Source organism: Etheostoma spectabile, chromosome 16, assembly GCF_008692095.1.
Source record: "Etheostoma spectabile isolate EspeVRDwgs_2016 chromosome 16, UIUC_Espe_1.0, whole genome shotgun sequence".
In the NCBI taxonomy this organism is placed as follows: domain Eukaryota; kingdom Metazoa; phylum Chordata; class Actinopteri; order Perciformes; family Percidae; genus Etheostoma; species Etheostoma spectabile.
Window position 1 is genome coordinate 8,828,212 of NC_045748.1, and position 13,331 is coordinate 8,841,542.

The 13,331-nt window shown below is 40.6% G+C and overlaps 1 protein-coding gene across 1 annotated transcript in view; it reads left to right on the forward strand.

Annotated features, from left to right (window-relative positions):
• The window catches only part of nnt (nicotinamide nucleotide transhydrogenase), a 37,709-nt gene that overhangs the window by 9,779 nt on the left and 14,599 nt on the right, over positions 1 to 13,331 (forward strand). The window contains 11 exon segments of the mRNA XM_032539583.1: positions 438 to 525; positions 680 to 768; positions 1,301 to 1,488; positions 1,833 to 1,966; positions 3,162 to 3,245; positions 3,247 to 3,354; positions 5,038 to 5,191; positions 6,119 to 6,280; positions 9,931 to 10,041; positions 12,339 to 12,484; positions 12,596 to 12,791. Coding sequence (XP_032395474.1) covers positions 438 to 525; positions 680 to 768; positions 1,301 to 1,488; positions 1,833 to 1,966; positions 3,162 to 3,245; positions 3,247 to 3,354; positions 5,038 to 5,191; positions 6,119 to 6,280; positions 9,931 to 10,041; positions 12,339 to 12,484; positions 12,596 to 12,791 — 1,460 coding nt within the window.

A 13,331-nucleotide genomic window follows, 5' to 3' on the forward strand; every position in this document is an offset into this window, starting at 1 on the left:
ACGTTACATTCAAGCCATTGCCAAATGAGTTGCTACAAAGCTAATCAAGACTTTCAGCTCCACACAACTCTCTCTGTATTTCTCAATATGGCTATGTGCAGAAGATTGTGTCGTCCGGTAACTTCCCCCCGCAGAAACTTGAGTGAAGATAATTACCTTCTCTGAAGAATCCGTTATGTTTTTTTAATCCACTGTGTCCTCCTTGGCTACTTACAACTTCGGACATATAGATAGGCGAGTCCACATGATACAAGCTTTACGTGATTATTCAAGCGCAGACGGTGTTGTTGTCATTACTTAGAATTCCTCATGGTGGAGACAGAAACTACGTACTTAAGATTTTATTAGAGATGTTTAAACATGTGCAGTTCATACATATAGATTTATATTGCTTGTTGTTTTACTTGCATTTTTTGTGTTCCTCTCCATCCTTTTAGATACAAAGCAGTTGTGCTGGCAGCAAACAGCTTTGGTCGCTTTTTCACTGGACAAATCACAGCAGCTGGGAAAGTGCCACCTGCAAAGGTGTGTAGTATGAGTGTGTGTTTCTGTGATTAGCATTTCTTTTTTTGGCAAAGAATAGAAGTATTAAGTAAGGGGGAATGTGTCTGCCATTTTTAACATGCTAAATCACTGTGCCGGCCATCCCAAACTATGTCATGCATGTGAATGTGAAAAGGTTCTGATCATTGGAGGTGGTGTGGCCGGGTTGGCAGCAGCTGGGTCGGCCCGGGCCATGGGAGCCATTGTCAGAGGATTTGATACCAGGTGTGTTTTTAATATTTTACTGTATGTCTGAATTGCAAAAGGCTTTCAAAGTGCTGAATTAAATGATATGCTGTAATTGTCTTGTTCACATGCTAATATGATCAGATTTGTTAAATAATATCAGCTTGACATCTGGAATGGCAGCATGTGTTGTGCTGTGCATGTAATCATAGCAAACCCTCTTAATTAAAAGCCTTTAAAGAAACGAATCATGACAATCATGTTAAAGTGTTTTGATACAATGTTAGTAATGAAGGAGTGACAACAATATTGCATAATTTCCACATGATTTGATTGCAATAGATTGTAATCCTTAAAATTCCAATCCTGGGGCAACAAACACTCCTTGAATGCCAGACAGACTCATGTTGTTTTAATAAAGAAGTCTGTCAATTTTTCCATCAGCAACCGTGGTCTGTGTATGTCTATGTGTGCAGTTTTAAGGACCAAAAATGTTACTCCTGCATTACGAGTCATGCAGAGATATTTTCCTTATGCCTGACTAAGAAATCCCCTCTCCCTCCTCTCCCAGAGCTGCAGCTTTGGAGCAGTTTAAATCTCTGGGCGCAGAGCCGCTGGAAGTGGACTTTAAGGAGTCAGGAGAGGGTCAGGGAGGCTATGCCAAGGAAATGTCAAAGGAGTTCATAGAGGCAGAGATGAAGCTGTTTGCCAAACAGTGTCAGGAGGTGGACATTGTCATCACCACTGCTCTTATCCCAGGTATGCACTGAAGCACAGACTCGCACACAGAGTAGATGCTGACTTCAAATGTAACGAAAGGATGGGGAATTACTGAAATATTACAGAATGTGAGACGTGTTCTGGGCAAGTAGTCAGAGAATTTAGAAATAAAAGCACCAGTCACGGAATATTGACCATTAAAAATAACATTACCAGAAAAATATTTTACAACACTTTCACATGTGTTCCGTTACTCTGGCGTTTTCAGTCCTTTTTGTACATTGTATGGCCATGTATCCAAAGGAGCTGTAGTGAATAAGTTTCATTACTTGGAAAAGTGTGTATAATGCCATGCTATCTGTGTTTCCATTGAAACATTGCAGGTAAGCGTGCACCCATCCTGATCACCAAACCAATGGTAGAAAGCATGAAAGATGGGTCAGTGGTGGTCGACTTGGCTGCTGAGGCTGGAGGAAACATTGAGACCACAGTACCTGGAGAGCTGTCAGTACACAAGGTCAGCGCACATACACACACCCATAACGAAAAGACCAAGCTGTGTTTCCCCTATAATTGTACAAGCCTGGCGGGCTTGTACAAAAATAATGCCAAATGATTGTTTCCCCTATATTCATACTGCAGCGATGCACTGCCGTGAGTTCATGAACGAGGCAGCTGTTTGTGGTTAGTTCCCGTCTGTAACAGCAGGACAGTCATGTGTGTTATCTATTTATTTATTTTTATTTAAAATGCTAAATCAGTTGAAACCTTGCCGGTAGCCTACTGGTTACAAACAGGTGCGGCAACGTTAGTGAACGGCACGCTAATGTGCTGAAGGACTTGGCGCTGTGTTTTTAGCTGAGTTGGACCAGAGAATATTTAGTTTAAACAAATCAGTGATGATGGTGTTCCCAGTTTGCTGGAAGTGATGTAATGTAGCGTTTCATGTGGATTGAGCACTGCGTAAAAAAAAAAAAAAAAAACTTTTAAATGCTACATTGCTTGTAAGGAAATAACGTGAATAACATGCAAACCCGTTTTAAAAGTGACGTAGTGTCCTTTTCAATATGTGCTCTGCAGTGGATTTAATTCATGCTGAGTTTTAAGTCTTAAAGCAACACTAGAGAACATTTTGTAAATTACAATAATGTTTCCAAAATCGTTTCAGTGATTCATCAACTCGTAAAAGAGTGAACGCTATTCCTGCATTTACTTTGCAGCTTTCTACCGGCTATAACTGCACTATGAAAGTTTGCCACATCGGGTAGTGGATCTTAAGTTCGAATGAGACATAATGGGACAATTCTGCTTCCAACCTGTAGGGGGACCAAAGCAGGAAAAGTTCTCTAGTGTTGCTTTAAATTTGCTGTGGTGGTTACAAAACCCTCCCACCAGGCTAAAGCAGTCCACCTAGCGGAAACACTGCCAAGGTTTTTTAGTTCATGTTGATTGTCTTTTAAATACTGTGTGTGTGTGTGTGTGTGTGTGTGTGGTTGTGTGTGTGTGTGTGTGTGGTGTGTGTGTGTGGGTGTGTTGTGTGTGTGTGTGTGTGTGTGTGTGTGTGTGTGTGTGGTGGTGTGTGTGTGTGTGTGTGTGTGTGTGTGTGTGTGTGTGTGTGTGTGTGTGTGTGTGGTGTGTGTGTGTGTGTGTGTGTGTGTGTGTGTGTGTGTGTGTGTGTGTGTGTTATTATATATATTTTTTTTTTTTTTTAGGGAGTGACCCATATCGGCTACACAGACCTGCCCAGCCGTTTGCCGACACAGTCCAGCACTCTGTACTCCAACAACATCACTAAGTTTGATGCGGGCAATCAGCCCAGACAAGGACAACTTTTACTTCAATGTGAAGGAAGTGTTTGACTACGGGACCATGGATCACGTCGTAAGGGGATCAGTTGTCATGCAGGTATGACATTAAGTGTGGCCAGCAGCCAAACAAACCTGCATGTATGTCTAAAGCTGAGATGTCACACATCTGAGGATCCTTGCAGTCATAGAGAAAATGATTTAAAATGTCCTGCAGGTCCCTTTCACCGTCACTAGATGTCACCCTAAGAACACACAATCTTTTCTTCTTCCACTTTGTAGTCAGAGCACTTTAGACTTGCCAACAGAGTGATGTCCCAGTAAACATAAACCTTATATAATATATACATTCACACAGAATAAAGAAGACATAGCAAAGATACCTTTGATACTTCTAATGTAAAATATCACTTTCAATATCAGCTTCTTACATTCTCCTTACTTTAGATTTATTGTTGCAATTATTTATTTAGTCAATTAGAAATAGGTTGTTGATCATTTTCAGATAATTCGACTCAAATGTTCTTAATATTGTAAGAATTTAAATGTAGCAGTAAATTACTACTAATACGTCAAACTGGTAAATACTACTACTCTTTAATAGTGCTCTAACATTGACATAATTTTTATTATCGCTTTTGATAAATCTTTTAATGACTTAATTGTGAGTTCATCTGTCCAACTGTGAGTCTTGTCACCCCAAGACAAAAAATGTCTCCAAACAAGTATTTGTCAGTTCATTACAATTACAAGCTTGCTGTCTATATGTCACCAAATTAAAGTTCATTTTTCAAATGTAAAATGTTCCGGTCAATAGATCTGGGTCCCAGTTCAGCAAATTTAAGAGATTTGTATCAAAATGTTTGTTAAGTGTTTGTTAAATGTTAAGGTAAAGTGGATATCAGTACCAGCTTTTCTTCAATATCCATTTTTTTCTAGTAAGGTGGACCCACATCATTTATGTCTATCATAGATCATTGTAATATTTTGGAGAGATTATCTTTGCTGTAGTCTATATCCACGACGTTCCTCTTCCAGGATTGCTCCGGTGCTGCAGGAAATTTCCCCGGATTCATGTTTCATTTATTTCTTTGTGTTGAGATTTTAAACTTTGGTGGATTTATGAGTACTATGTTTGACTGCTCGTCAAATCTCTGCAGGGTAAATTGAGACAGCTAGCTAGACTGTTTGTCCAATCAGACAGTGGAACATACACACGTCCCACCAAAACAAGTTCCTTCCCGAGGCTGTTTTGCAGCGGCTCTGTGCGGAGCTTAGCGCCTCCCATGACCATTGTGGTTTAAAGAAATGCCAATAAACTAGAGTATTTTTTCTCCCATCTAAGAATACTGTGTGGACTAGCCAGACTGTCCTCTGCAGCGTGTGGAGGAAGGTTTGGCAATGCAAGGCTATCCTTGCTGTAATAAATCTAAGACCAGCTGTATTATTTTTTTTTGGTGCAAACTAATATTCATATTGTCCATCTGAATGGTCACACATCTTATAAATGATGCTAAAATGCAGATATTACTTACTGTGCTTACTGATCATTAGTTTGCATACTTTGATCTTGACAGCCTTGTCTAATGTTTCACAGATTTACGAATGCAACAGAGGACATTGTACACCATCAGGTGATGAGATCAGGGAATAAAGTGCAGACAAGCCGAGCCATTAATATAGTGGCCAGGAAAGATTAATTGAGCTTTCTGTTTGTTCTTTTTCCCCCTTCTTTATCCCTGTAACATCATACCATTTTCTGTTAAATTGTTGTCACCTCCAGAATGGACAGAACCTGTTCCCCGCTCCCCAGCCTAACAATGTGCCCACTGCAGCTCCTCCTAAATCCAAGTCTGTCGAGGAATTGAAGAAAGAAAAGGCTTCGCAAATCTCCCCCTTCAGGGCTACACTTACCACTGCTGGCATGTACACTGGAGGTTAGTTGAATGTGCCATTACATTTAGATTTTCTAAGAAGTAGAGAAATCAGGAAGCTGCTATATCTGAGACCTTTGCTCATCTACAAGTGTATTCTTGTTTGTCCACAATGGGTCTTAAGGGAGGTTGGGGTCCACCAGAAGGTGAAGCATAGGCCAATAATTGTCTTTTAAGGTTATTGCTGGAATGTGCAATGGAGGTGAGAAGTGACACACAGACACCCTGTTAGGAAGTGTGCATTGTAAAAAAAAATAGTGTCATGCTGAGTTTGTGTTTGAAGTGCTGTAGCAAGTGGTTCCCATGGTGCCACACAGCGCTCTGTGTAAGTGTGCCACACAGCGCTCTGTGTAAGTGCGCCACATGCAGTTAATGCGGTTCACACATTGTTTAGGTGCTCGACACCACCACCACACAGCTGCTGGTTTTAGCTGTCAGAGTGAGAACTTGCTTCGTGCTGCTTACATTTTTCATTAGCTTGACATGTAATGTAGGCATTTTAATAATTTTTAGTTTGACTCTTGTGGATATTGATAACTTCTTTCGTTTCACCAGACACTGGTGGCGTGTAACAGACTAATTGCTCTTTGACTGATAATTATATCTTTCTGTTGAAGAAACAGGAAATAAGGACATCTTGGGTGGTCAAGTGCCTACCACATCTTGCAGTCAAAGAAAATGTGGTTATAGTTTGGGAAATAATCTATATCAAATTAAACTGCTACTGTTACACCAAAGGGTTTGAAAGATGCTAACAGGAAAGGAAAGAGAAAAAACAAATTTCTGCTTCACAAAGACTTTTTTTTCAAATCTGACTATCTAGTTTGGGCATTTTGTTTGTGAAGTACTGGATAGTTTTCTGTCGTCTCTTTGGGCTTACGCTGCATGGATTTATTCAACCTAATATGTACTTTCATTTTCTTTAACCAGGCGCTGCCACCCTGCTGGGTCTGGGTCTGTCAGCTCCCAACGCTGCTTTCACTCAGATCGTCACCACCTTCGGTCTGGCTGGCATTGTGGGATACCACACAGTGTGGGGAGTCACTCCTGCTCTGCATTCCCCACTCATGTCTGTCACCAATGCTATCTCAGGTTAGTTGTGTTCACTGTTTCTTTTACAATCCCCTTTCTGTAAAATGCAATCCCATACACAGCCACTGCTTGCCACAGATACAAGGTAGGCCTAAACAATATGATCTAAAATCTATAGCAAAGATCAAGTGGCGCAACTTTATAGAAATACATGGGATGACGAATTTTTTCAGTACATCAGTGCTTGGAGTTGCCTTTGTCGTGTTTGCTTAAATTTATATATTCATCTGGATTAATTACAATATGACCAGTTTAATTTACCGGACTTTAGATAGATTTGGACTATTTCTTTATTAAGATTATTTTTGGGGCTTTTCCACCTTTTTCATTTTTAACAGGATAGTTAGGTGAGAAGGGGGGGGGAGAGGGGGAAGACATGCAGGAAATCGTCAAAGGGCGGGTTCAAACCCAGGCCCTCTGCGTCGAGGCATACACCTCAAAGATCATGTGTGCCTTCTCTACCACTGAGCCAACCTGGCCACAGATTTGGACTATTTCTAATAGCAAACTTTGATAAGGGTAAATTTAGATTAATACCAACACATTAGAGCAATGTTTCCAAAAATGGGTCGCAGACCCGTTTTATTGGGTCGCCAATTGGCAGAGAACAGACTAAATGCTCAGCATGAGCTCAGAATGGGGCACTTTCAAAAACCGAACCTAGACCAGATCAGCTGGTTGGTATCTTCAACCAGACACACACATCTCATTAAATTTCAAGTCAGCATTATTTAAACAAATGTTGGTGTCGGTACTGAGGGATGATGGGAGGGGATGAGAACATATGAGTTGAGAAAGGGGTGAGACACAGAAATGAGAATAGAGACCTTTACTGTTTTTGGTTACTTTTATAGTGGAAAAAATATACTTCATATACATTTAAATTCATGGTTTGTTCCGTAAATTTGGGTCCCGGGGAGACACCAAATTTCTCTTTTGGGTCTTGAGCTGAAAAAGTTTGGGAACCACTGCATTAGAGCAGCAATTTCCTCATAGACACTAACACTTTCATTAAATTCAGTAAGCTGGAGGTAATAGACGAGACTATTTTTATTGTTATTATTCTTTACTACCAGAGTGGAAAAATGTCTTAAAAACAGAACAACTACATGAAACATGCCAAACAAATTTGGTAACAAAACACCTTTAAATCTAACTCATAGTACACTAGTAAAAATAAATGAATAAAATACGTCAAACAAAGCATACAACTTTTAAACATAAAATAAAGACCTAGCTAGAGGAATGAGTCACATATCGGTCCAGCAAGTCTCAGCAGCCACGCTGAGTCCAAATAAAACACTCGCATAAGGACACAAAGATTGTGTCCTTATTGTTGGCTGGCGCTTAACACAGTGGGGTTAAGAGGTTAGAGAGCTAAGTGCATGTGTGTGTTCTTGTGGCTTTGATCACTCTTAAGACCCACACTGGGGTAGGAAGTAACACAGTCGGTGATCTTTTAGGGTCAGGGCAGTCCTTTGCTCGTTTACTCATGCACACACACCTATGCCCTGTTTTCCCATTACCATCTTCACACAATCTAACTTGTTCCTCTGGGTCTGTGCCCTTTTACAATCTGTCCTGTTATATCTTCTTAAAGTTAATTTTCTGTTACACTGTCAAGTTTGTCAAAATCCATCAAAAAATGTGATTTCTTTAATTGTGTTCATGAGATCATCACTGAATATCAGTAGAATGTGAGATCGTGAATCAAAGAAATTAATACATGTGAAAGTTAATTTAAATGGTTTTACTTTCCTCCTTTTCTCCCATTTGAGTTTTTTTTTTCATATTTAGCACTACTTTTTTTTCTGTCACTCACTAACTGCGGTTATGGAAACAGTGACACCAACAGAACTCTGTTGTTGTGCCAGGCATCGTAAAGACAGAGACACACACTCTTGCAGACATTAGGGAATCATATTGGAATTTAGTGAGGGACAATAATATTCTATTCTTCATGGGAAGATCATAGTGTTACAACCAGTAGTGACTCTTACTGGTGGGTCTTCTAAAATTCTTCAGACACTGGTCTCATATCCAGTGGCTCGCTGAGGCAGATCTTTATGTCTGGTGTCTACTAGAAATGCTTTAATCTACTTGAGAGCACTGATTCACTGTCCCACTCTGCCTGTAGCCTGGTAGCTGATGTTTGTCACACACCTACAGGACATTGGCCCACCCAGCATCTCTGTGTGTATGTGTCATAGTTGTCATGTGCGTGTGTCCACTGATGCCTATTGGCTTCCTTTCTGGCTAATCTGTTAGTTGTGATGGCCAGGCTTGCCTTTGATCTCTGCCTAAATAGTGTAACTGTACCTTCTTTTTTTGTTCAAGTAGCTCAAGAAAAGTAAGGGGTGCCAAACTGTGAAGGCTATAGCTGTTATTTCAATTTCTTATGTACATATTTATTCTACATTTACAGTAGGGAAATATAGGTATCAGACTCAGTATCAGACACACCCAATAATAAAGGACTCAGACTAATCCAAAAATGAGCAAAGAGGTGTAGCGTGGATGGAGCTGAGGCAGACCGAATTAAGCCTACAGTCTCGGCAGTTGACGGCAGCCACCTGTCACTCAAAGTATATCAAGCCTTGATATAATTTAAATTGTAAGTTATAAAATAAATTCACTCCTGTATAGTTGTCATGAACAAGGAATATCTATAGACGCCTAAACATTTTTTGTACCAGGCTGTAAACATGTTTAATTCTGCTGTAAAGTTTGGACAATTTAACACGGGGCTCTACGGGGAATGACTCACTTTTAGAGCCAACCCCAAGTGGCCATTCAATTCATTATAATTATTATTATTAGCCTCTGGAGAAAATTGGTGATCAGTGGCATCATGACACACTTTCAACAAATGTTTGGAAAGCTTGTCATTCCTGTGAATTCTTTTAGATGCTCATCTCATTACAGCTTGTGCTGTAGTCATCTCTTTTGTAACAGTGGAATTTTTAATCAGCCTGTATTTACGTGGTAGAAGTTGTGAAATGATGTTTGGCAGCGTTTGGAACTGGCTTTGTTTTGGAGTTTGTGTAGGGGTTAGGAATGGTCACCATTTGATTGAAGATGGTCCAGGACCAAAACGTTGGCTATTATTAAAACTTTATATTTTTTGCAAGTTAGACAGTGTGCAGGAGTTTTTCTTTGTGATTTTGTTAGTTTCTCATTTAAAATTCAAACTAACACTACTAACTTCAAGCACAAACATGCACGCATACACACTCTCTACCTGCTAGTCAGCCTCAATTGTACTCAAACACAATTCCGTGTGAATGCAGGCTCCCGGGGTGCTGTGTGTTGCATCTTACTGCCTGTAAGTCATTACAGGGATGATGTTATCAAGGTTTCCTGAGCCTCTTTTGGTAAACACACACTCCCTCTCTTTCTCGCTCCTTCTCCTTTTTATCTTCAAATCTTCCCTTTTTCTGTCTTTTTCCAATGTGGGAAGCAGATTGAGTTTTCTGAACTTAAGAAGACAACTATTTAAAAAAAAAAGTATATATATGTTTAACAATAATGTTAAGACAACCTTTTTTTATGACCGAATTGTTTTTTGTTTAAAATCTTCACCAAATGTTGCAATGTCTTGTATAATCAAAGTGGAGGTTGATGAATACTAAAATATCCTTGTTCTGCAGGTCTGACGGCTGTGGGTGGTCTGTCCCTGATGGGAGGTGGCTACACCCCAACAACTACTGCTGAGACACTGGCTGTGCTGGCTGCCTTCATCTCCTCGGTTAACATTGCTGGTGAGTCACCCGCACATAGACACCTGACAGCGATCCCTGCCAGTTACAGCAACTTTTAGCCAATGAAGTATCAACTTAGGCTGAAAAATAAAGTGTTTCATATTGATTGTACAATAACATGCTTTCGACCCCAACTTTTGCAGCTGCCCTCTGTACCCACCTGCTCAGTCCAGAGTTAGTGGCTCTGGCTTGGACCACACACATTCATCCCTGCTATTACCCTTAATAATTCCCATTATAATGACAGTGTTCCTGAAGTCATTATAGTACTCATCACTCTCTAATAGGCCTGGGAAACAGTCTTCTTCCAGGGCTGAGACATGAACTTTAATTTCTCCTGTTAGCTAAAAGCTAGACACCAGGGGAGGCTTTGACGCAACTAAATGAATAGTTAACTTGCATAATGGATCCGTTCAGCCTGTTTGTTAAAATCCACCGACGTTTCTTTAAGTTCTTTGTGTGTGTGATGCAGGGCACCACAAGGTCTCTTAAGTTCAAGGCAAGGCTGTGAATCCTGCCACAAATGTAGGGCCCTCTAGGTTCTGTGGTATTACTGTTCTGTTCAAACCACCTACCATTTAGATTTCCCTTAACCAAAGCATGCTAAAATACCACAGCCTTTATAGACATACCTAGTTTAATTTTTGATCTTCTACATGGGTTCCTATCCACACGCACATTTCTAAGCGGTTTACCACATTACCCATAAACCCCCGGGAACAGAAAAAAAACATTCCATGGAAAGGGACGAAACACAATGGTGAAATTTAGATCCAATAAAACAGACCCTGACATTTTTGAGTCTATGTGTCTGTTTTGAGGAACAGGTCCCTGGCCGTAGCTTCTTGTTCCCTTTGTGTCTCCACAGTCGTAAGATGTGGGAATGCATGGAAAACATGTGGGTCTGTTAAATATCTTGAGCTTAATATGTTCACTTTCCCACAATCCAAATTTTGATCTGCGCTATCAGATTCCATATTTTCCTGTTATTGCCTAGGCCTTCAGCGTTATCAGTAAAACTCCTTGCTAGAAAATGAATGAAGTTTTTGACTACAATAATGGATGACTAGGGATTTCAGGGGCACATGATAGGTTCTGTACTCAATATATAGAAGACTAATATAGCAGGAAACAAATATTTGCTATGTAAAGATATAGTTTAGCAATGGCGTCGTGAGCAGGGAATGAAGTCAAGCTACTGTATGTGTTGGAAGCCAAGTTTCTCAGTTCTTTTGGTTTGGCAGCCTGTCCAGCCCCACGTGAGTGCCTTCGGTATCAAAAACATTTGTATTTCACAAGTTGGAGAACAGTCTGTGAGAGCTTTGGGAAGCATACCCAGCCCACTTTTCTTTTCAGAATTTCAAGTACAGCTCCTTTTAAGTTTTTGGACACAATAGTGGCGTGGCTCTATTGATGGCAACGTTAGTTGTCCGGACTGAAATATTTCAACAATTGGATGGATTGCCGTGAAAGGTTGTCATTCATGGCTTCCAGTGGATGAATTCTAATTACTTTGATGATCCCTTGACTAAAAATCTAGTGCCACCATGCGGTTGACATTAGTGGTTTTGAGGTAGATGTCTCAACAACAAAATTGATTGACATTTAAAATCGTTACATTCATGGCCCCCTAAGGCAGAATTTTAATCACTTTGGCCGATTTTGGGTATAAAAAAACCCAAATAATCAAAAGAAATGAGTGGATACTGGCTTTGCATTGTTGAAATACATGAACATTCCTCCATATTAATATATTGACTCAGATTGGTCAGCAATAATATTAGTCAGATTATGTAACATGTTTTAACTAGGACAGTCTACGACTAAAATTACTGGTAAGAAACAGGTGCTAGCCTTTGATTCACCCTTGTACGTATGGGTGCGTGTGTGTGTTGCTACAATCATGCCACAGGGGAAAAAAAGGCAGACATACACGGAAATGTAATCTCCTGCTGTAAAGCATTGAGACACGGTCTGGTCCCAGTTTGACACTTTTGAGGTTTTCTACTTGAAATATTTACACTGACATAAAGTGGACTCATTAAATTCCTAACATTGGTTTTTGGGTTTGGCAACCATTTTTAGCTATTGGCTTTAAAACACCTGTTGTCTAAAAATAAGTATTTTTTCATGTACTTCAGGAGCCTCGACATCCTGCTTTTTACCCCTCATACTCAATTTTTTGTCATCATTTAAAGGTTTTTCCTATAACTACTCCTTTTTTTATAGCAGTTTTTAAATCAGATTTTGTGCCACTGTAAGTACAGGAGTATTTATTTTCTCTGTGTCTCACCCAGGTGGTTTTTTGGTGACTAAGAAGATGTTGGACATGTTTAAGCGTCCCACTGATCCTCCAGAGCATAACTACCTTTATCTGCTTCCTGGCGGTGTCTTTGTCGGTGGCTACGCTGCTGCTCTGCAGTCTGGATACAACATTGAACAGGTGCGAGAGGATGTTTATGCCATGCCCCCTGTGTTTTCCCAGATGTAGAACAGGACATTCAAAGTAAATCATTGTCCCTATTTCTCAACCTGTGTCTCTTTCTCTCACCAGATGATGTATTTGGGCTCAGGTCTGTGCTGTGTTGGTGCCCTGGCTGGCCTTTCCAACCAGTCCACTGCCCGTCTGGGTAACGCTTTGGGTATGATGGGAGTCACGGGGGGGATCATTGCCACTCTGGGTGCCCTCAAACCGAGCCCTGAGCTCCTGGCACAGATGAGTGCAGCCATGGCTGTAGGTGGCACTGCTGGTGAGTGTGTGTCTGTCTGTGTGTGTGTGTGTGTGCGTGCATGTGTGCATGTGTGCATTTATGTCAAAAGAAGGAGAGGACAGCCTTGCAGATACTAGATTCTAATACTTGCAGAATTGGGTTGCAACAAAGTGTGTGTGTGCGTGCGTGTGTGCATTTATTCCAAGCTTGGCCAGATGAAGCAGCAGGTGTGCAGAGCTCAGACACATCTCTGTGATGTTTACCCCACACACAACATGACTAACTCACCACCAGACTCAGGAGGTCTGTTGAAATGGTCAGCAGCATTACTCACTTTATCTTGCTCATTCAGGACAGTTTAATCATTTAAATGCTAATTGTTCCAGTAACAAAGCAGAAACTTAGACTAAACTATCAACACAGGCAGTAATGCTTGTTGCCATATACAGCAACATATTGCAAGGCTTCCTGCAGGACACGCACACACATAAAGTGTAGGCTCTCACAAACATGGAATTTCCCCAAACAGGCCTCATCAACAACACCTGGCTCCTCAGATGGACCAACTTCCCAGCAATC